At 43.4% G+C, this 25,590-nt stretch overlaps 1 protein-coding gene across 3 annotated transcripts in view; it reads right to left on the reverse strand.

Annotated features, from left to right (window-relative positions):
* LOC129816749 (guanine nucleotide exchange factor DBS-like) overlaps positions 1–25,590 on the reverse strand; it is a 68,549-nt gene that overhangs the window by 29,689 nt on the left and 13,270 nt on the right. For 2 of the 3 annotated variants that reach the window (XM_055871585.1, XM_055871586.1), the window contains exons 2-3: positions 4,602–4,685; positions 3,442–3,556 (exon numbers count right to left, since the gene is read on the reverse strand). In XM_055871585.1, coding sequence (XP_055727560.1) covers positions 3,442–3,556; positions 4,602–4,685 — 199 coding nt within the window. Of the gene's footprint in view, positions 1–3,441; positions 3,557–4,601; positions 4,686–17,736; positions 18,212–25,590 lie in introns of those variants that run through there. The other variant, XM_055871584.1, reaches the window with a different exon arrangement.

Raw genomic sequence — 25,590 nt, forward strand, 5'->3', positions numbered from 1 at the left:
GCTTTACACCACTCCAGCCAATGCTTGGCATTGTGCATGGTGATCTTAGGCTTGTGTGTGACTGCTCAGCCATGGAAACCCATTTCATGAAGCTCCTGATAACAGTTCTTGTGCTGACGTTGCTTCCAGAGGCAGTTTGGAACTTGGTAGTGACTGTTGGAACCGAGGACAGACAATTTTTACCTGACAACCACTTCTCGGCTGAGCCGTTGTTGCTTCTAGACCTTTCCACTTCACAATAACAACACCTACAGTTGACTGGGGTTTATAATTGATTTGTGAAGGAGTTTATAATTGATTTGTGAAGGAGTCTAAATAATTTGATTTCTTGCGGCGGTTGTCTGATGCTGGTGGAACCCCTGCTAGCTGTGTTGTGGAATGGGATTGCTTAACACACAATTCTGCACAGGTGCGCACAAGCACACACACACACACACACACACACACACACACACACACACACACACACACACACACACACACACACACACACACACACACACACACACACACACACACACACACACACACACACACACACACACACACACACACACACACCCCCTACGCTCCCCCTCTATGCCATACTCCACCCCTTCTAACTGCCTGAAGCCAGGCAGGCTGTAAATCAAATTAAAAACAGATTAAAAAAAGCTCTTAAAAGAGCTCTTCAAGTTTCAGTCACTCTCAAATCCTCCTGTCAAGGTTCTACCTCAACCTGCAGCCACTCTGAACTAGACCCAGAGAGGATTGGAGAGAGCAAGAGCGAGAGAGAAACCTGGCCTGCCCAAGGACACAGGCTGCTAATTAATTTAGTGAGTGTTTGGCGATCCGCAGCGTAAACAGGCTTTTCCCACCGGAGGCGAAAAGGGGATTAGGATACGGATAAATTCCATGCCTCATCGGCAGACCAGGAACAGGAAAATTACCTCAAAATTGGGAATGCCTTCAAAAGGAATTTGTAACTGTGGAATTGTATGCACCCGCAGTCCCCCTCCAAAAACCTTAATTTTGAAATTATTTTCATGAATATATATATTTATCAAAATGTATTCTGGTTGAAATTGAAGTGGAACATATTGAATAGTTCTGTATTCAAGGTCAAGACACACACACACACACACACACAAAATCGCCCTGAGGAATTCCTGGACATCTGTCCGTCTGCTCTGAGCAGCTTTAGCCTCAGGCCCTCTCTGTCAGCTCAACTTTGACTTTTTGTAAGGTTGTGATGTCAGCAGTGACCTCAAAGAGTCACAGGACGGAAGCCATGCAGGGGTTGCAACACAGCTCTTCTACACCAGTTTAGAATGTGATGTGAATATGTGGACCAGGTGTGTAATTGGTTTCAACCCTGTATGCCACCATTAGGTGCAGGAGTAGGTGTAAGAGCTTCTCTGTTGGTTGGTGTATTCACACGCATGTACTGCAGCTCAGCTGTCTGCATGCGTTATTCAAACTTAAACAGTCAGGACCACTGTAGTTTCTATTTTAGACCCACTACATGCCTCAACGGACAAGGATGGAGTGAGGAAGAGAAGAATGAGTGAGAAAATAGCTATACAAGGAAGGAAGGGGAGCTGGAGAAAGAGAAAGAATGGGGCAAAGGATGAGAAGAGAAAAGGAAGATGGGGAAAAAAGAGGGAAAGGATGACAGAAATCCCTGTGAGGTGGATATTGAGAAGATGGGGGGGGGGGGGGGGGGGGGGTAATTTATTCTCCCCCCTTCCCCATCATCAGTCTCTCAGTACACAAAGACATTCTGCAGTAATATGATTACAGGCTGGGGTTATTGCATTGGCCAGCTAATTAGGAGAGTGCATTGAGATCTCCACTCCTCCCTCTACTAAGAGATCTCTACAGGGGACAGCCCAGACACATCCATTTACCCAACACTCTCACTGACACACTAAACACAAGACTAAGAAGACAGAAACCATGACCTTTTTTAACCAGTGTAGGTAGAGAATGCCCCTAACCACTGAGACAGGGTCAGATGTTTACAATACCTCCCAATGGTTGAGGTTAGGATTGGGGGAGGGGGGAGATCAGTGGTTAAAGGGTTCTACCTCAAGCAGCATGCAGTGCATATGAGCCTCTAGTGACACCTGCTGGCTATTTCTATACAGCAGTCAATAAGAGCTGAGGATAACACACTTGGTTTGCACTGAAAATATGTGGTATTCCATGAGCTGAACCTACAATATAAACAATGTTGTATGGCAAGGGTAGGAAACCCTGTTCCTGGAGTGCTGCAGGTACTGCAGGATTTTGTTCCAACTAGGCGCCAAACCTGACCAACTGAGCCAAGTGATCAGTTTAGGGATTGCCTAAATTCAACACAATTGGTCTTCCAGGTCAGTTAAAACATGAAGTGCCTGCAGCACTCCAGGAACAGGGTTTCCTACTCCCTGTTGTATGGTGAACAAGGAAGTTTATGGTACCAGAATCTTTTAACGTGTCTGTTTTCAGCGTTCAATACCATAGTACCCTCAAAGCTCATCACTAAGCTAAGGATCCTGGGACTAAACACCTCCCTCTGCAACTGGATCCTGGACTTCTTGACGAGCCGCCCCCAGGTGATGAGGGTAGGTAGCAACACATCTGCCACGCTGATCCTCAACACTGGAGCTCCACAGGTGTGCGTGCTCAGTCCCCTCCTGTACTCCCTGTTCCCCCACGACTGCATGGCCAGGCACGACTCCAACACCATCATTAAGTTTGCAGATGACACAACAGTGGTAGGCATAATCACAGAAAACAACGAGACAGCCTATAGGGAGGAGGTCAGAGACCTGGCCGTGTGGTGCCAGAATAACAACCTATCCCTCAACGTAGCCAAGACTAAGGAGATGATTGTGGACTACATGAAAAGGAGGACCGAGCACTCCCCCATTCTCATCAACGGGGCTGTATTGGAGCAGGTTGAGAGCTTCAAGTTCCTCGGTGTCCACATCAACAACAAACTAGAATGGTCCAAACACACCAAGACAGTCGTGAAGAGGGCACGACAAAGCATATTCCCCCTCAGGAAACTAAAAAGATTTGGCATGGGTCCTGAGATCCTCAAAAGTTTCTACTACCGCATGGCAAGCGGTACCGGAGTGCCAAGTCTAGGACAAAAAGGCTTCTCAACAGTTTTTACCCCCAAGCCATAAGACTCCTGAACAGGTAATCAAATGGCTACCCAGACTATTTGCATTGTGTGCCCCCCCCCCCCCCAATCCCTCTTTTTACGCTACGATGTTACCAAATTCTACATTCATCTGATTTCTCCTAAATTCCTCCGAGCATGTTCAATATTCATCTGCCTCTCCTTAGTTTCCTTCCTGTAAAATAGACTGATCTGACTGGTTACCATGGGAATAATACATGTAGGGAGCTCGGACACAGGGAGTGTCTGAAGAAGCATTGGTGTGTGTGTGGTATGTAGAATCTCACCTGGGGATGCTGGTCAGGTATGTGAGCACGTTGTGGAACTCCCTCTCCTGGATTTCTCCGAATGCAGGGAACTCTGGGAACACAATGATGGGGCTGCTGTTCTGCCCTCGGCCCCCTGGGAAAGAGACATAGAAGAGTTAAGAACAGAGAGTTCACTGGAACTGAGACGACTCAGTCACATTCCTTTGTAATTTTCTTGACACGACTTCAACAAGGATTACCACAAGAGGGCGCCAGTGGAACTGGCAAACCAGACTGTTTGATAAGGCGATAGGGTAAAGTGAGAGAGAAAGAAAGCAACAGACACGGCGAGAAAGAGAGAGAGGAGGGCGAGAAAGAAGGGTATCTTCTGCAGTATTTAAACACACACCGACATACACTTAGAAAATGGGGGAAATAGTCACACAAACACACATGCCTGTGAGCAGCTGTACTATTAGCCCATGTGATGAGAATATCAATCTGTCTGCTTTTCCTTCTTCTATTATCACCCTAGAAACAGCAAATGCTCGGTCATCGTTTCACTGTCTGTTTTGACTCTCCTGCATCTGAGAAGCAGCAAGCTCTCCGCAAAATGGACGCTGACAGGCAGAGAACAGTCTACAAGGTGACCTTCCATGCAGAACATAGAGGGGGACAGAGAGGGGGCAAAGTGTGTGTGTGTGTGTTTGGGGTAATCTATTCAATGAGGTGAATACAGTGGTGAAGGAATCAATGCCACAATAATATCTGTTATATTATCCTTTTTGTTTTTCAATTAAGTAACATTTGTGGAAGTCTGCTCACAAGCCTAGTTGATTTCTGTAAGCTTCTACTAGTCATGCAGTACAGACACACTGAATTGACAAGACAACTGGAAAAACAGAAACTCTATAATTTGGCTTATACGCAACAGAAACTGATAAACACATATGTAAATACACACTAAACAAACACAGAGTCGTGAAGAAAATGGGCCCCAGTGTACAGTAGCCGGACTAACATTGATAAGAAAATTATGAGCAGGAAAACAGGAGAGGAGAAATTTGAATGGCAAATCTGAGGGGTGAAGCAGACAGTTCATCTGAACTATATCTGGTAGAGGAACAGTACAGTCCTGTTATAGCAGACATCTGTATTATGGCAAGCAGACAGGCAGAGACATAGACAGGAAGTGTTACCTGAGAGGTAGGCAAACTGCTTCCTGAGGTCAGGGGTGATGTCGATGGCACAGAGGGGACTGCTCTCCTGCTGCATGATCTCATCTGGAGGAACAGCAGAGCAACAACACAGTCAGAGTCACAGTCAGGACAAAACATATTGCATTGAATGAAAGAACCATCGCAAAAGTATAAAAGAGCTAGACATACTCACACAAAAACAGAACATTAAGTTACTACAGCATGTAGTCTGAGCAGTATAGACATGCAGAATAGTGAACAAATAATCATCTGAAACGCAGACCAGAGAGCAGAATGCTACAAATTCTTTGGATCCTGACCCACCATTAATGAAACAAGCCAGGTAGCCCCAGCCAGGCAGCCCCAGCCAGGCAGCCCCAGCCAGGCAGCCCCAGCCAGGTAAGCCCCAGCCAGGCAGCCCCAGCCAGGCAGCCCCAGCCAGGCAAGCCCCAGCCAGGCAAGCCCCAGCCAGGTAAGCCCCAGCCAGGCAGCCCCAGCCAGGCAGCCCCAGCCAGGCAGCCCCAGCCAGGCAGCCCCAGCCAGGCAAGCCCCAGCCAGGTAAGCCCCAGCCAGGCAGCCCCAGCCAGGCAGCCCCAGCCAGGTAGCCCCAGCCAGGCAGCCCCAGCCAGGCAGCCCCAGCCAGGCAGCCCCAGCCAGGCAGCCCCAGCCAGGCAAGCCCCAGCCAGGTAGCCCCAGCCTGGCATCCCCAGCCAGGCAAGCCCCAGCCAGGTAGCCCCAGCCTGGCATCCCCAGCCAGGCAAGCCCCAGCCAGGTAGCCCCAGCCAGGCAAGCCCCAGCCAGGTAGCCCCAGCCAGGCAGCCCCAGCCAGGCAAGCCTCAGCCAGGCAAGCCTCAGCCAGGCAGCCTCAGCCAGGCAAGCCTCAGCCAGGCAGCCCCAGCCAGGTAGCCCCAAGCCAGGTAGCCCCAGCCAGGCAGCCCCAGCCAGGCAAGCCCCAGCCAGGCAAGCCCCAGCCAGGTAGCCCCAACCAGGCAAGCCCCAGCCAGGTAGCCCCAGCCAGGTAGCCCCAGCCAGGCAGCCCCAGCCAGGCAGCCCTAGCCAGGCAAGCCCCAGCCAGGCAGTGAAGGTGGAGATGGGGTGACAAAACAGGCTGCTTTGACTCAGAGGCCCAGGTCAGCAGGGAGGGAATAGCTACAGTAGGTTCGTAAACATTGCTGGTACACAGGAACAAAAGTAGTTCAGAGACACTGACACAGCCCCAAATCGCCCATTCTTCAGTCAGCATATTTCTACCTAGAAATGCAATTTCCTAAAAGCGGAACAGACTTCTGTCAATCACAGGATGTTGGTGGCAGCTTATTTGAGGAGGACAGGCTTGTGGTAACGGGTGGAGCGGCATCAGTGGAATGGTATCAAATACAAAACACATGGTTTGATGCCATTCCATTTACTCTGTTCCAGCCATTATTATGAGCCGTCCTCCCATCAGCAGCCTCCACTGGTATTGTTATTGTTCTGTAGTACCTGAAGGTGTGTACTGCCTCTATAACTAATATACTGTATATGTCCAGTTCACAGGATATGCATAGCTGTTGGCTAATATTTCTATTGTCCATTTGTAATAATAAAGAGATCTGGTAGCATAATACTCTATCAATTATTTATTTATATATTATACAGTTGCAACCTACTAGCATACTTACTTGACATGGGCCAGTCTCCCAAACTAGAGCTATTTGTACACAGTTACAGAGACTAGAGACTCCTGGTCAATAGTTCAGCTCAACTGTCTTCTGGTAAATCATTGATACCGATTCAACCCCAAACCCTCACAGCAAAGTCAGCACAAATACAGTATAATCCTTAGAGTGAGGTGGATTATACTGTATTTGTGCTGACTTTGCTGTGAGGGCTTGGTGCAACTGTATAATATATAAATAAATAATTGATAGAGTATTATGCTACCAGATCTCTTTATTATTACAATAAAGTGTGCCTGTGCGTATGTGTGTTCACATCCTGTCCCTGGATGACATACATTAATAGCATGGATCCTAGAAACTCAAACAAGATGGTTACATACAGAACATACAATACTCCCATGCTCCCAGCCAGTCACAAAAATAGGTTCATCTGCATCCATTTCTAAACAGCTACATATAGGTAGTTATACAGTGGGATCAAGCAGTTCTCTTTATGCAGGTAGTGCCAATACTGTGGGAGTCTGGAAAAAGTCCTACTGTTGAGACTGAGGGCCTAACAGTACAGAGCACAACAGATCGATGGAACAGAAAGCCACAGTGATGCTCTACACTATAGGATTATATTACACACACACAGATACACACACAGATACAGACACAGATACAGACACAGATAGAGAGGTATTCAGCAGACGCTAACTCTTAAATGACTAAAATGTAAATGTAACATTAGAAACCAGCCTGGGAGACTTTCTAGGGCCACAACACTGTTTATCTCAATGATTTAATGTCAGACCACTAACCAGGGATAACCACTCTCTCGTCTCGTGAATTAGTCAGTGACCAAGCCTTCCTTTCGGGACAGGACATCAGTTTAAAGGTAAAGGAGCAGTGCTGTTACACAACACTCTCACGGTAAAATGTTCTGAAGTAGAGAATGTCTAGGAGCACGTCTGTCTCTCCATCTCCCTTCGTCACATCCCTTCTTCTCCAGTGAGCTAAAGGGATGATCTACAGAGAGTAATATTCACTTTTCTCTGAGCTTCCTGGGTGTGTTCCTGTCACTTCAACACTATGTCAACACAAACCCTCCTCCTCACAGCTGCCCATGTCCCTTAATGTTGACGATGTGGTTGTTACTGACAAGAAGCAAATGGCTGAGCTCTTTAATCACCACTTAATTGAGTCAGGATTCCTATTTGACTCAGCCATGCCTCCTTGCCTGTCCAACATTTCCTCATCTTCCACCCCTTCTAATGTGACTATCCGTGGTGCTTCTCCTTCTTTTCCAACGCCCCACTACAAAGTTTCTCCCTGCAGATGGTCACTGAGTCCGAGGTGCTAAAGGAGCTCCTTAAACTTGACCCCCAAAAAACATCTGGGTCAGATGGTTTAGACCCTTTCTTCTTTAAGGTTGCTGCTCCTATCATCACCAAGCCTATCTCCGACCTTTTTAACCTGTCTCTCCTTTCTGGGGAGGTTCCCATTGCTTGGAAGGCAGCCACAGATCGTCCTTTATTTAAAGAGGGAGATCAAGCTGATTCTAACTGTTATAGGCCTATTTCTATTTTGCCCTGTTTATCAAAAGTGTTGGAAAAACTTGTCAATAGTCAACTGACTGGCTTTCTTAATGTCTATAGTATTCTCTCGGGTATGCAATCTGGTTTCCGCTCAGGTTATGGATGTGTCACTGCAACCTTTAAAGGTCCTCAATGATGTCACCATTGCTCTTGATTCTAGGCAATGTTGTGCTGCTATTTTTATTGACTTGGCCAAAGCTTTTGATACGTCTTGTGGGGCGGCTAAGGAGTATTGGTGTCTCTGAGGGGTCTTTGGCCTGGTTTGCTAACTACCTCTCTCAAAGAGTGCAGTGTATAAAGTCAGAAAATCTGCTGTCTCATTCACTGCCTGTCACCAAGGCTTGATCCTAGGCACCACGCTCTTCTCAATTTACATCAACAACATAGCTCAGGCAGTAGGAAGCTCTCTCATCCATTTATATGCAGATACAGTCTTATACTCAGCTGGCCCCTCCCCGTATTTTGTGTTAAATGCTCTACAACAAAGCTTTCTTAGTGTCCAACAAGCTTTCTCTACCCTTAACCTTGTTCTGAACACCTCCAAAACAAAGGTAATGTGGTTTTGTAAGAAGAATGCCTCTCTCCCCACAGGTGTGATTACTACCTCTGAGGGTTTAGAGCTTGAGGTAGTCACCTCATACAAGTACTTGGGAGTATAGCTAGATGGTACACTGTCCTTCTCTCAGCCTGCGGCTTTGGTACAGTTGAAGTCGGAAGTTTACATACACTTAGGTTGGAGTCATTAAAACTCATTTTTCAACCACTCCACAAATTTCTTGTTAACAAACTATATTTTTAGCAAGTCGGTTATGACATCTACTTTGTGCATGACACAAGTCATTTTTCCAACAATTATTTACAGACAGATTCTTTCACTTATAATTCACTGTATCACAATTCCAGTGGGTCAGAAGTTTACATACACTAAGTTGACTGTGCCTTTAAACAGCTTGGAAAATTCCTGAAAATGATGTCATGGCTTTAGAAGCTTCTGATAGGCTAATTAACATAATTTGAGTCAATTGGAGGTGTAATCAAAAGAAATCAGCCAAGACCTCAGAAAAAACATTGTAGACCACAAGTCTGGTTCATCCTTGGAAGCAAACGCCTGAAGGTACCACGTTCATCTGTACAAACAATAGTACGCAAGTATAAACACCATGGGACAACGCAGCCGTCATACCGCTCAGGAGGGAGACGCGTTCTGTCTCCTGGAGATTAACGTACTTTGGTGCGAAAAGTGCAAATCAATCCCAGAACAACAGCAAAGGACCTTGTGAAGATGCTGGAGGAAACAGGTACAAAAGTATCTAAATCCACAGTAAAACAAGTCCTATATGGACGTAACATGAAAGGCCGCTCTGCAGGGAAGAAGTGACTGCTCCAAAACCGCCATAAAAAAGCCAGACTACGGTTTGCAACTGCACATGGGGACAAAGATCGTACTTTTGGAGAAATGTCCTCTAGTCTGATGAAACAAAAATAGAACTGTTTGGCCATAATGACCATCATTACGTTTGGAGGAAAAAGGGAAAGCTTGCAAGCCAAAGAACACCATCCCAACCGTGAAGCATCATGTTGTGAGGGTGCTTTGTTGCAGGAGGGACTGGTGCACTTCACAAAATAGATGTCATCATGAGGAGGAAAATGATGTAGATATATTGAAGCAACATCTCAAGACATCAGTCAGGAAGTTACAGCTTGGTCGCAAATGGGTCTTTCAAATGGACAATGACCCCAAGCATAATTCCAAAGTTGTGGCAAAATAGCTTAAGGACAACAAAGTCAAGGTATTGGAGTAGCCATCACAAAGCCCTGACCTCAATCCTATAGAAAATTTGTGGGCAGAACTGAAAAAGCGTGTGCGAGCAAGAAGGCCTTACAAACCTTACTGAGTTACTACAGCTCTGTATGGAGGAATGGGCCAAAATTCACCCAACTTATTGTGGGAAGCTTGTGGAAGGCTACCTGAAACGTTTGACCCAAGTTAAACAATTTAAAAGCAATGCTACCAAATACTAATTGAGTGTATGTAAACTTCTGACCCAATGGGAATGTGATGAAAGAAATTAAAGTTGAAATAAATAATTCTCTCAACTATTACTCTGACATTTCACATTCTTCAAATAAAGTGGTGATCCTAACTGACCTAAGACAGGGACTTTTTACTCTGATTAAATGTCAGGAATTGTGATAAACTGAGTTTAAATGTATTTGGCTAAGGTGTATGTAAACTTCTGACTTCAACTGTATGTGCTAAAGTTACATCCAGACTTGGTTTCCTCTATCGTAATCACTCCTCTTTCACCCCAGCTGCCAAACGAACCCTGATTCAGATGACCATCCTACACATGCTAGGGGCGGCAGGTAGCCTAGTGGTTAGAGCAGACATGCCCCAAACTGACATGTTACATTATTCACAAAAACAAAACCAGTAGTGTCATGTCAGCATTAGTACAGCACAGACAGTCCACGTCAATATTATTACAGCACCAAAACAGCATGTCACTTCAACAATGTCCATCGTTTACTGTAAGTAACATGTACACTGGTAGACAGAGACAGACAACCAACCAACCAACCAACCAACCAACCAACCAACCAACCAACCAACCAACCAACCAACCAACCGAAAGACAGACATTAAGCCCATCCAGTACCTGTCCTGTGCTGGAGCTTCAGCCACAGGTTGCTGACGTCGTGGCAGAGCATCCAAACATTTGAATGATACTGTATGGCCATGTTTGCATGAGAGACTGCCAATGTGTTGTGTGAACTCCCCCGTTGCCCACATCCATGCGCCCTTTGATGTGGTATTGTCCCGTGTCGGAGTCACATGAGTGTGAACACATGACACAGTGAAAAATGATCAGGAACAACAGCTGAACTGATCCTTTAAGTCCGGACAGAGGATAAGGAAGAGTGGTGTGTAGGTCCTTTCCCTTAACTGTCCTATCATATTCCCCTAGTGTAATGGAACACCGCCTAATACACCTCTCTGCCTGGAGAGAGGGGAAATAATTCCCTGGGTCAGTCTACTCAATTCTCTGTGTGTGTGTGTGAAGGACAGGAGGGGTTTATTGTACATCCTTCCTCCCTACGCATGAATGAGCTCAATGAACTAATTACATCCCTCTCTATAGACAGCATCACAGACAGACACATCTCACACAACATACCTTGTCATCACAGAGAAACATGCTAGGCTGGTGACATCACAGCAAATAGGCATCATTATAATGTAAACGTTTAGATGCAAATGTAAACAAAGTGCCACCATAAAGACAGCCTTGAATGCTTTGGTTAAGAATGTGAAAGGTTTGTGACGTCACAGAAGAGCAGAGTCTCATGCTGAAAATATAAGATAGGTGACATCACAAAGAGAACAGCACATGATTACCGGTAAACAGGTCTGTGAAATAATGAAAAGTATTATTTTTTTAATACATTTTTCTTCATAATACAAAAATACACAACTTACATTGCTACAACAAACATGTCTAACAAAACACAGGTATTAACAAGCAAATGCTAAAACCTACAAAAAATATCAAAAGAATAATAAAATAAAAAACTTCTAGTGCAATTGTATTCAGTTATACGCTGAGTGGAGATCAGCTCTCGTTAAAAAAGCCTGTTCAGTGACATCATAAAGGTACTGTATGTGCATGTGCACATAATGCTTTGTGACATCACAGAGAGAGCATATGCCCGTGTTTAGGGTGGCAGGTGACAGCAGGCCAGGCGACCCACGGTGGTCGTGGCGATGGATTTTACTAATCTATAGCACATGAATCTACACAGCACCCCAAACACACTAACACATAGGAACGATAAGTAGAGCTCAGAGACCTATAACCTCCCTCACACCGTACAGATCCCACTAGAACCATCACCTACTACTGTTTGGTCTAGACACTCCATCTCACTATCCCAACAGGAAGCAGAGTTGAGAGGTCAGAGCTACTTTTTCTCTGGGTCAATTCTACTGGGTACATGTAATGACTATTGATCTAAAGCAGGGTTCCTGTTACTGCTATATGAGCCGATCACCCCACACAGACAGGTGACTCGGTCCACTGTGTGGCTCATTGGCTGCTAACAGATGTTGATGGTATTAAGCGATTGATCACTGGAGAGAGACGTAAGCTTTTTCCTTTCATCATGAAACTTCAAAGCTGCAACCTGAGCTGAGGAGAGTAGAGACTAGGGGAACAGGAACACCAGAAGCTATGCAGGAAACTCACAAGACTGAAAATTGTTAACTAAGTACTGTATACACCCATGTGATTGTCACTTTCTGTGATATAGGGTTTCTTCCCTGGCAATATTGGTTACTTATGCCCTGTGGTGATTGGACAGTCTTAGCGTTAGTCAAGCAGCTGCTGACAATAACACACAGACAGACGTAACAGCTTTCATCCATCCACCGACTGCTCAGGGGCACTCACACAGTGAACATGGCACCCTCTCACACAACCAACTCACACCCATCACACTCCTGGCAGATCCCACAGAGGTATCATCTCTCCCTCCTCCTCCCCTCACTCTATTTTTTCCATTTACCTCGTCTCCCTTTCTTCCTTGTCCTCTCTCTCTCTTCCCTTCATCTACACAGTACAATACATTATTAAGCCTTCAGGGCCTTTACAATGGGTGTGGTTGGCAGCAGGTGTATCAGTTGATGATTCCCACCAGGAGCAAAGACACATACGTAGAAATATAATCTATCTGTGGATACAGAAACCATTAGAGATCTGGGACCTCTCCCTTTCTCTCTGCCTCTAGAAACATCTGCCAGTATCAGTAATGATGTCACAATGACATAGCCAGTGACGCAAAAAGAGTGGATTTCTGCCAAATGCTGTTTTTGAGGCCGGTTTGGATATATAAGAAGTATTTTGAGCTACAATACATACATTATGTACAGTGAATTCGGAAAGCATTCAGACACCTTACATTTTTGTTACGTTTGTTACATTACAGCCTTATTCTAAAATGGAATAAATAGTTTCCCCCCCTCATCAATCTACACACAATACCGCATAATGACAAAGCCAAAACAGGTTTTTAGATTTTATTTTACAAAATGTATTTGAAATAAACAACAGAAAAATCACATTTAAATAAGAATTCAGACCCTTTTCTCAGTACTTTGTTGAAGCACCTTCAGCAGTGATTACAGCCTTGAGTCTTCTTGGGTATGACGTTACAAGCTTGGCACACCTGTATTTGGGGAGTTTCTCCCATTCTTCTCTGCAGATCCTCTAAAGCTCTGTCAGGTTGGATGGGGAGCATCGCTGCACTGCTATTTTCAGGTCTCTCCAGAGATGTTCGATGGGGTTCAAGTCCGGGCTCTGGCTGGGCCACTCAAGGACATTCAGAGACTTGTCCCGAAGCCACTACTGTGTTGTCTTGGCTGTGTGCTTGGGGTTGTTGTCCTGTAAGAATGTGAACCTTAGACCCAGTCTGAGGTCCTGAGCACTCAAAATCAAATCAAATGTTATTGGTCACATACACAACATTTGGCAGATATTATTGCGGGTGTAGTGAAATGCTTCTGTTCCTAGCCCCGACAGTGCAGTAGTATCTAAAAACAATTCGCAACAATACACACACATCTAAAGTAAAAGAATGGAAATATATAAATATTAGATCGAGCAATGTCGGAGTAGCATTGACTAAAATATAGTATATGAGATAAGTAAAGCAGTATGTAAGCATTGTTTAAACATTATTAAAGTGACTTGGAATCCCTGGCCACTTTCATAAGGGAACACAAGTCTATGTCTATAGGGCAGCAGCCTCTATAGTGCAGGGTTGCCTAACCGGGTAGAAGCAGTTCTTCAGTCTCTTGGTCCCAGCTTTGATGCACCTGTACAGGTAGTTTGTGAGGGTTTAGGGGCCAAGCCAAATTTCTTCAGCCTCCTGAGGTTGAAGAGGCGCTGCTGCGTCTTTTTCACCACACTGTCTGTGTGGGTGGACGATTTCAGATCGTCAGTGATGTGTACGCCGAGGAACTTGAAGCTTTCCACCTTCTCCACTGCGGTCCTGTCGATGTGGATAGGGCCGTGCTCCCTCTGCTGTTTCCTGAAGGCCACGATCAGCTCCTTTGTTTTGTTGACGTCGAATGAGAGGTTTCTTTCCTAGCACCACTCTCCCAGGGCCCTCACCTCCTCCCTGTAGGCTGTCTTGTCATTGTTGGTAATCAGGCCTACTAATGGTGTGTCGTCTGCAAACTTAATGATTGAGTTGGAGGCCTGTGTGGCCACACAGTCATGGGTATAGGTTTTCATCAAGGATATCGCTGTACTTTGCTTCGTTCATCTTTTCCTCGATCCTGACTAGACTCTCAGTCTCTGCTGCTGAAAAACATCCCCACAGCATGATGTTGCCACCACCATGCTTCACCATAGGAATGGTACCAGGTTTCCTCCAGACGTGACGCTTGGCATTCAGGCCAATAAGTTCAATACTGGTTTCATCAGACCAGAGAATCTTGTTTCTCATGGTCAGAGAGTCTTTAGGTGACTTTTGACAAAATCCAAGCGGGCTGTCATGTGCCTTTTACTGAGGAGTGGCTTCCATCTGGCCACTCTACCATAAAGGCCTGATTGGTGGAGTGCTGCAGAGATGGTTGTCATTCTGCAAAGTTCTCCCATCTCCACGAAGGAACTCTGGAGCTCTGTCAGAGTGACCATCAGGATTTTGGTCACCTCCCTGACCAAGGCCATTCTACCCTGATTGCTCAGTTTGGCCGGGCGTCCAGCACTAGGAAGGGTCTTGGTGGTTCCAAACTTCTTCCATTTAAGAATGATAGAAGCCCACGCGTTCTTGGGGACCTTCAATGCTGCAGAAATTACCCTTCCCCAGATCTGTGCCTTGACACAATCCTGTCTCGGAGCTCTACAGAGAATTCCTTTGACCTCACAGCTTGGTTTTTGTTCTGACATCCACTGTCAACTGTGGGACCTCATATAGACAGGTGTGTGCCTTTCCAAATTCTGTCCAGTCAATTTAATTTACCAACAGTGGACTCCAATCAAGTTGTAAAAACATCAAGGATAATCAATGGAAACAGGATGCACCGGAGCTAATTGTCTAGTCTCATAGCAAAGGGTCTGAATACTTACGTAAATAAGGCATCCGTTTTTTATTTGTAATAATTTCCCAAAATGTCCCCCCCCCCCCCGCTATGTCATTATGAGGTATTGTGTATAGAATGACGCTAAAAAAAGAAAAGATTTTAGAATAAGGCTGTAACTTTTTTTTTTAAAGGACAAAGTCAAGAGGTCTGAATACTTTCCGAATGCACTGCATAGTCTTGTACCTGTAGATTATGTGTTTGAGAGTGAAAGACATGTTTCTGTTAGTCTTTAACCTTATTTTACTGTACACCATCACCAAAAACTCATTACCTAGAGTAAATACCAGTACCTTGGGTAAACACCAGATGTGAAATACAGTCCTTATGGGGTCATCCACCAAGCAGAGAGCCATAAAACATGTGAACTCAATTTAAAGCTCTAAAACATTTATCTTTGCCAGTCCAACACCAAAGATATAATCCTATTAATCCCTGAGCAGGCATGCTAACTCACTATATGATGACAAAGATTCTATGGAGAAGCTCATCCAACACAGTTTTAAATTTACCCCATTGCTTCACAGCATCTGGTTCCTCTTCTGTATAGTCAAACTGATTCATATTCAGTTCTCTTGATCCTGTTCCTTTTTCTTTGGCTTCCTCATGTAGATATTTTACAGCACCATGGCTATGTCTCAAAATCGTATTCTCACACACTATCACCCATATAGTGCACCACTTTTGACCCCTTATAGGGCTCTGGTCAAAAGCTATGCATCCTATTCGGAATGGGGTACAGTTGAAGTCGGAAATTTACATACACCTTAGCCAAATACAGTTTTTCACAATTCCTGACATTTAATCAGAGTAAAAATTCCCTGTCTTAGGTCAGTTAGGATAACCACTTTATTTTAAGAATGTGAAATGTCAGAGTAATAGTAGAGAGAATGATTTATTTCAGCTTTTATTTCTTTCATCACATTCCCAGTGGGTCAGAAGTTTACATACACTCAATTAGTATTTGGTAGCATTGCCTTTAAATTGTTTAACTTGGGTCAAACGATGCAGGTAGCCTTCCACAAGCTACCCACAATACATTGGGTGAATTTTGGCCCATTCTTCCTAACAGAGCTGGTGTAACTGAGTCAGGTTTGTAGCTTTTTCAGTTCTGCCCACAAAATTTCTATGGGATTGAGGTCAGGGCTTTGTGATGGCCACTACAATACCTTGATTTTGTTGTCCTTAAGAAGCCATTTTGCCACACCTTTGGAAATATGCTTGGGTCATTGTCCATTTGGAAGACCCAAGCTGTAACTTCCTGAATAATGTCTTGAGATGTTGCTTCAATATATCCACATCATTTTCCTCCCTCATGATGCAATCTATTTTGTGCAGTGCACCAGCCCCTCCTGCAGCAAAGCACCCCCACAACATGATGCAGTCACCCCCGTGCTTCACGGTTGGGATGGTGTTCTTCGCCTTGCAAGGGTCCCCCTTTTTCCTCCAAACATAACGATGGTCATTATGGCCAAACACTTCTATTTCTGTTTCATCAGACCAGAGGACATTCCTCCAAAAAGTACGATCTTTGTCCCCATGTGCAGTTGCAAACCGTAGTCTGGCTTTTTTATGGTGGTTTTGGAGCAATGGCTACTTCCTTGTTGAGCGGCCTCTCAGGTTATGTCGATACAGGACTCGTTTTACTGTGGATATAGATACTTTTGTACCTGTTTCCTCCAGCATCTTCACAAGGTCCTTTGCTGTTGTTCTGGGATTGATTTGCACTTTTCGCACCACAGTACGTTCATCTCTAGGAGACAGAAGTGTCTCCTTCCTGAGCGGTATGACGGCTGCGTGGTCCCATGGTGTTTATACTTGCGTACTATTGTTTGTACAGAGTACATGGTACCATAGGGCATTTGGAAATTGCTCCCAAGGATGAACCAGACTTGTGGAGGTCTACAATTCTTTTTCTGAGGTCTTGGCTGATTTCTTTTGATTTTCCCATGATGTCAAGCAAAGAGGCACTGAGTTTGAAGGTAGGCCTTGAAATACATCCACAGGTACACCTCCAATTGACTCAAATGATGTCAATTAGAAGAAGCTTCTAAAGCCATGACATCACTTTCTGGAAATGTCCAAGCTGTTTAAAGGCACAGTCAACTTAGTGTATGTAAACTTCTGACCCACTGGAATTGTGATAGTGAATTATAAGTGAAAGAATCTGTCTGTAAACAATGGTTAGAAGAATTACTTGTGTCATGCACAAAGTAGATGTCCTAACCGACTTGCCAAAACTATAGTTTGTTAACAAGAAATTTGTGGAGTGGTTAAAAAACTAGTTTTAATGACTCCAACCAAAGTGTATGTAAACTTCTGACTTCAACTATATATATGACTCAAAGTATTCGTTTGCACCAAAATAATTATATGTATATATTTCTTTAACTTTAACTTGATTTTAAATGCAGCCCATTGAAAAATTTGAGATAATAGTAAAGGAAATGTTGAATGTCAACAGTGGATTTCCATAGCCACAGTGGACAGAAAATACAACCGACCATTTCCTTATCATCTACAATACAGACCAACAATACAGTCTGTAGAGAGGGATTCACATTAAATGGGGGAGAGAAAATAGAACCCTCGCATAAAATACAGAAATAGAGAGGGATCGAGACAGATAGGGAGAGAGATTTAGTTGATGAGAAAGATAGATAGGGAAAGAGAAATGGTAAGTAAGACAGATGGGGAGAGAGAAAGAGAGCGAGAGAGCAAGAGAGAGAGAGCAATGCTCTAACACTCACTTTGTAACCAGTAGCAGCAACGGGAGAAACGGTAGTATCTCTCCACCTCCTCCAGAGAAATACGAACAGACATCCCTCTTTTCTCCTCCACTGGCCTTAAACACAACTTCAACTCTTCCTCCATACTTCTGTCCTCAGTCTCTCCCTCCATCCATATGCGAGATTCCACCCTCTCCCCCTCTACCTCTATCCTTTTATCTATCTCCGTCCCTCTCTTCATCTTTTCCCATGAATATACATCTGATAATTCCTTCATGTGTGATTCCTCCACTCTCTCCCCTGTCAACCTTGAGTCCAAACCTAACTCTAACTCTCCCTGACGTCCAGGTAAACACTCTAGCTGTCCCTCCATGTTAAGCCAATGATCCTCCTGCTGTCCCTCTATTCGTTCCCCAGAGTCTAGCCCCATCTGTCCTATACTCCGCTCAACTCCCCCTCTACACACAGTCCTGAGTCCAACTCTACCTCACACCCTTCCTCCTCCTAGTTCTGACACCTCTCTCCCCTCCTCTCCTGTAGTTCCCCCCCTCCCCTTCCCCTCTTCCAAGAATCCCTGTCTCCGCTCCTTTAGGTCCAGTTCCATGCAGCTCAGTTCAGGTACGACTGCTGCATTCCCTCTGTGTCGCTCCCTCACTCTCTCTACCTCCGCCCTACCTCTCTTTACCTCTGCCCTCCTGCTCTCATTCCCACACTCCCTCCCTCTTCGCTCTCAGGCTGTCGGTGATTTATAGCCTGCAGCATGTCACTCAGGCATTACCCTGCCCTGACTTCCTCTTCCCACCTCAGGTTACCTCCTCTAACTACTACACTACAGGACAAAAGCTGACCCTCCCTGCTCATTACCATTTTCTCCTATTCCTGCCCATGTAACTCATGTGTGTTTACCTCAGGATATGACATTTCATGTCATCTGTTACATGAGCTAAACTGGGTCTGCCTCTGCATCTGAAACCATAGACATAGTATTTGTAATTGTAGTTATATGCCTGAAACACTCATACCTGGACATGTGTATACTAGTCCCCCTACCCAAGTCAGCGCAGGTACACAGGGATCACAGCTCTGGGCTTGTATTTACAAAGTATCTCAGAGTAGGAGTGCTAGGATCTAATAACAGGTCCCATTATATTATTCATTATGGTCTGAAATGCCAAATCGATCCTAGAACAGACCTCCTACTCTGAGACTTTGTGAATAAAGGCCCAGGGCTCATTTCTATGTCCTCATTTACCTGCACTAACAGAGCATGGCCTCTCCTCCTGTCCTGCCTACCGTCCTGTCCTACCTTATCTCAGCTAATCAGGACCAGCAGGACAAAGACTCTATTCTGACCAGCTTTATTCAAATACCCTAGTCCCATTTAACTATTCACACACTGAATTCTAACAGCACCATTCACCATTTAACCATTCACACGCTACATTCTTACAGGACCATTCACCATTTAACCATTCACACACTGCATTCTAACAGCACCATTCACCATTTGACCATTCACACACACTGCATTCTAACAGTACCATTCACCATTTAACCATTCACACACTGCATTCTAACAGTACCATTCACCATTTAACCATTCACACACTGCATTCTAACAGCACCATTCACCATTTAACCATTCACACACTGCATTCTAACAGCACCATTCACCATATAACCATTCACACACTGCATTCTAATAGTACCATTCACAATTTAATCATTCACACACTGCATTCTAACAGTACCATTCACCATTTAACCATTCACACACTGCAATTTAACAGCACCATTCACCATCTGACCATTCACACACACTGCATTCTAACAGGACCATTCACCATTTAACCATTCACACACTGCATTCTAATAGTACCATTCACCATTTAACATTTCTCACACTGCAATCTAACAGCACCATTCACCATTTAAACATTCACACACTGCATTTTAAAAGCACCATTAACCATTTAACCATTCACACACACTGCATTTTAACAGCACCATTAACCATTTAACCATTCCCACACTGCATTCTAACAGTACCATTCACCATTTAACCATTCACACACTGCAATTTAACAGCACCATTCACCATTTGACCATTCACACACACTGCATTCTAACAGTACCATTCACCATTTAACCATTCACACACTACATTCTAACAGCACCATTCACCATTTAACCATTCACACACTGCATTCTAACAGGACCATTCACCATTTAACCATTCACACACTACATTCTAACAGCACCATTCACCATTTAACCATTCACACACTGCAATTTAACAGCACCATTCACCATTTGACCATTCACACACACACTGCATTCTAACAGGACCATTCACCATTTAACCATTCACACACTACATTCTAACAGCACCATTCACCATTTAACCATTCACACACTGCATTCTAACAGTACCATTCACCATTTAACCATTCACACACTGCATTCTAACAGCACCATTCACCATTTAACCATTCACACACTGCATTCTAACAGCACCATTCACCATTTAACCATTCACACACTGCATTCTAATAGTACCATTCACCATTTAATCATTCACACACTGCATTCTAACAGCACCATTCACCATTTTACCATTCCCACACTGCATTCTAACAGTACCATTCACCATTTAACCATTCACACACTGCAATTTAACAGCACCATTCACCATTTGACCATTCACACACACTGCATTCTAACAGTACCATTCACCATTTAACCATTCACACACTGCATTCTAACAGTACCATTCACCATTTAACCATTCACACACTGCATTCTAACAGCACCATTCACCATTTAACCATTCACACACTGCATTCTAACAGCACCATTCACCATTTAACCATTCACACACTGCATTCTAATAGTACCATTCACCATTTAATCATTCACACACTGCATTCTAACAGCACCATTCACCATTTAACCATTCACACACTGCATTCTAACAGCACCATTCACCATTTAACCATTCACACACACTGCATTCTAATAGTACCATTCACCATTTAATCATTCACACACTGCATTCTAACAGCACCATTCACCATTTAACCATTCACACACTGCATTCTAACAGCACCATTCACCATTTAACCATTCACACACTGCAATTTAACAGCACCATTCACCATCTGACCATTCACAAACACTGCATTCTAACAGGACCATTCACCATTTAACCATTCACACACTGCATTCTAATAGTACCATTCACCATTTAACATTTCACACACTGCATTCTAACAGGACCATTCACCATTTAAACATTCACACACTGCATTTTAAAAGCACCATTAACCATTTAACCATTCACACACACTGCATTTTAACAGCACCATTAACCATTTAACCATTCCCACACTGCATTCTAACAGTACCATTCACCATTTAACCATTCACACACTGCAATTTAACAGCGCCATTCACCATTTGACCATTCACACACTACATTCTAACAGCACCATTCACCATTTAACCATTCACACACTACATTCTAACAGCACCATTCACCATTTAACCATTCACACACTGCAATCTAACAGGACCATTCACCATTTAACCATTCACACACTGCAATCTAACAGGACCATTCACCATTTAACCATTCACACACTGCAATTTAACAGCACCATTCACCATTTGACCATTCACACACACTGCATTCTAACAGGACCATTCACCATTTAACCATTCACACACTGCAATTTAACAGCACCATTTGACCATTCACACACACTACATTCTAACAGCACCATTCACCATTTAACCATTCACACACTGCATTCTAATAGTACCATTCACCATTTAGCCATTCACACACTACATTCTAACAGCACCATTCACCATTTAACATTTCTCACACTGCAATCTAACAGCACCATTCACCATTTAAACATTCACACACTGCAATCTAACAGCACCATTCACCATTTAAACATTCACACACTGCATTTTAAAAGCACCATTAACCATTTAACCATTCACACACACTGCATTTTAACAGCACCATTAACCATTTAACCATTCCCACACTGCATTCTAACAGTACCATTCACCCTTTAACCATTCACACACTGCAATTTAACAGCGCCATTCACCATTTGACCATTCACACACTACATTCTAACAGCACCATTCACCATTTAACCATTCACACACTACATTCTAACAGCACCATTCACCATTTAACCATTCACACACTGCATTCTAACAGGACCATTCACCATTTAACCATTCACACACTGCAATTTAACAGCACCATTCACCATTTGACCATTCACACACACTGCATTCTAACAGGACCATTCACCATTTAACCATTCACACACTGCAATTTAACAGCACCATTTGACCATTCACACACACTACATTCTAACAGCACCATTCACCATTTAACCATTCACACACTGCATTCTAATAGTACCATTCACCATTTAGCCATTCACACACTACATTCTAACAGCAACCTTTCACCATTTAACATTTCTCACACTGCAATCTAACAGCACCATTCACCATTTAAACATTCACACACTGCAATCTAACAGCACCATTCACCATTTAAACATTCACACACTGCATTTTAAAAGCACCATTTGACCATTCACACACACTACATTCTAACAGCACCATTCACCATTTAACCATTCACACACTACATTCTAACAGCACCATTCACCATTTAACCATTCACACACTGCATTCTAACAGTACCATTCACCATTTAACCATTCACACACTGCATTCTAACAGCACCATTCACCATTTAACCATTCACACACTGCATTCTAACAGCACCATTCACCATTTAACCATTCACACACTGCATTCTAATAGTACCATTCACCATTTAATCATTCACACACTGCATTCTAACAGCACCATTCACCATTTTACCATTCCCACACTGCATTCTAACAGTACCATTCACCATTTAACCATTCACACACTGCAATTTAACAGCACCATTCACCATTTGACCATTCACACACACTGCATTCTAACAGTACCATTCACCATTTAACCATTCACACACTGCATTCTAACAGTACCATTCACCATTTAACCATTCACACACTGCATTCTAACAGCACCATTCACCATTTAACCATTCACACACTGCATTCTAATAGTACCATTCACCATTTAATCATTCACACACTGCATTCTAACAGCACCGTTCACCATTTAACCATTCACACACTGCATTCTAACAGCACCATTTACCATTTAACCATTCACACACTGCAATTTAACAGCACCATTCACCATCTGACCATTCACAAACACTGCATTCTAACAGGACCATTCACCATTTAACCATTCACACACTGCATTCTAATAGTACCATTCACCATTTAACATTTCACACACTGCATTCTAACAGGACCATTCACCATTTAAACATTCACACACTGCATTTTAAAAGCACCATTAACCATTTAACCATTCACACACACTGCATTTTAACAGCACCATTAACCATTTAACCATTCCCACACTGCATTCTAACAGTACCATTCACCATTTAACCATTCACACACTGCAATTTAACAGCGCCATTCACCATTTGACCATTCACACACTACATTCTAACAGCACCATTCACCATTTAACCATTCACACACTACATTCTAACAGCACCATTCACCATTTAACCATTCACACACTGCAATCTAACAGGACCATTCACCATTTAACCATTCACACACTGCAATCTAACAGGACCATTCACCATTTAACCATTCACACACTGCAATTTAACAGCACCATTCACCATTTGACCATTCACACACACTGCATTCTAACAGGACCATTCACCATTTAACCATTCACACACTGCAATTTAACAGCACCATTTGACCATTCACACACACTACATTCTAACAGCACCATTCACCATTTAACCATTCACACACTGCATTCTAATAGTACCATTCACCATTTAGCCATTCACACACTACATTCTAACAGCACCATTCACCATTTAACATTTCTCACACTGCAATCTAACAGCACCATTCACCATTTAAACATTCACACACTGCAATCTAACAGCACCATTCACCATTTAAACATTCACACACTGCATTTTAAAAGCACCATTAACCATTTAACCATTCACACACACTGCATTTTAACAGCACCATTAACCATTTAACCATTCCCACACTGCATTCTAACAGTACCATTCACCCTTTAACCATTCACACACTGCAATTTAACAGCGCCATTCACCATTTGACCATTCACACACTACATTCTAACAGCACCATTCACCATTTAACCATTCACACACTACATTCTAACAGCACCATTCACCATTTAACCATTCACACACTGCATTCTAACAGGACCATTCACCATTTAACCATTCACACACTGCAATTTAACAGCACCATTCACCATTTGACCATTCACACACACTGCATTCTAACAGGACCATTCACCATTTAACCATTCACACACTGCAATTTAACAGCACCATTTGACCATTCACACACACTACATTCTAACAGCACCATTCACCATTTAACCATTCACACACTGCATTCTAATAGTACCATTCACCATTTAGCCATTCACACACTACATTCTAACAGCACCATTCACCATTTAACATTTCTCACACTGCAATCTAACAGCACCATTCACCATTTAAACATTCACACACTGCAATCTAACAGCACCATTCACCATTTAAACATTCACACACTGCATTTTAAAAGCACCATTAACCATTTAACCATTCACACACACTGCATTTTAACAGCACCATTAACCATTTAACCATTCCCACACTGCATTCTAACAGTACCATTCACCCTTTAACCATTCACACACTGCAATTTAACAGCGCCATTCACCATTTGACCATTCACACACTACATTCTAACAGCACCATTCACCATTTAACCATTCACACACTACATTCTAACAGCACCATTCACCATTTAACCATTCACACACTGCATTCTAACAGGACCATTCACCATTTAACCATTCACACACTGCAATTTAACAGCACCATTCACAATTTGACCATTCACACACACTGCATTCTAACAGGACCATTCACCATTTAACCATTCACACACTGCAATTTAACAGCACCATTCACCATTTGACCATTCACACACACTACATTCTAACAGCACCATTCACCATTTAACCATTCACACACTGCATTCTAATAGTACCATTCACCATTTAGCCATTCACACACTACATTCTAACAGCACCATTCACCATTTAACCATTCACACACTGCATTCTAACAGTACCATTCACCATTTAACCATTCACACACTGCAATTTAACAGCACCATTCACCATTTGACCATTCACACACTGCATTCTAACAGCACCATTCACCATTTAACCATTCACACACTGCATTCTAACAGCACCATTCACCATTTAACCATTCACACACTGCATTCTAACAGTACCATTCAAAGAAAGAGTCTATTCTAACTAACTAACTAACTAACTATCTCCACTATCTCACTCAAAGACTTTATTCTTACAAAACCACTGAAAGGCCTGATTCTTAATGGACCTCTCAATGACAGAGACAGTTCTGACTAAGTATAGTCATTCTGACTCTATTGATAGATGGCATGTGGATTGATGCCATTCTACCACAAATTAGGCCATTCTTACCCATTTTATTTTAATTATCAGACTATTATCTGGCCCTATATACAGGTGCTGTAGCAGTAAAACAGTTAGGTCACAGCTAAGCCCAGAGCTGAACCTATACAACCATATGAATGTTTGTGTGTGAGACACGTGTGTTTGCTTTCGCTGACCTGAGGGGGGTTAAGGTTATTAGTGTGTCGG

The sequence above is a fragment of the Salvelinus fontinalis genome, chromosome 19 (assembly GCF_029448725.1).
Source record: "Salvelinus fontinalis isolate EN_2023a chromosome 19, ASM2944872v1, whole genome shotgun sequence".
Classification (NCBI taxonomy): Eukaryota; Metazoa; Chordata; class Actinopteri; order Salmoniformes; family Salmonidae; genus Salvelinus; species Salvelinus fontinalis.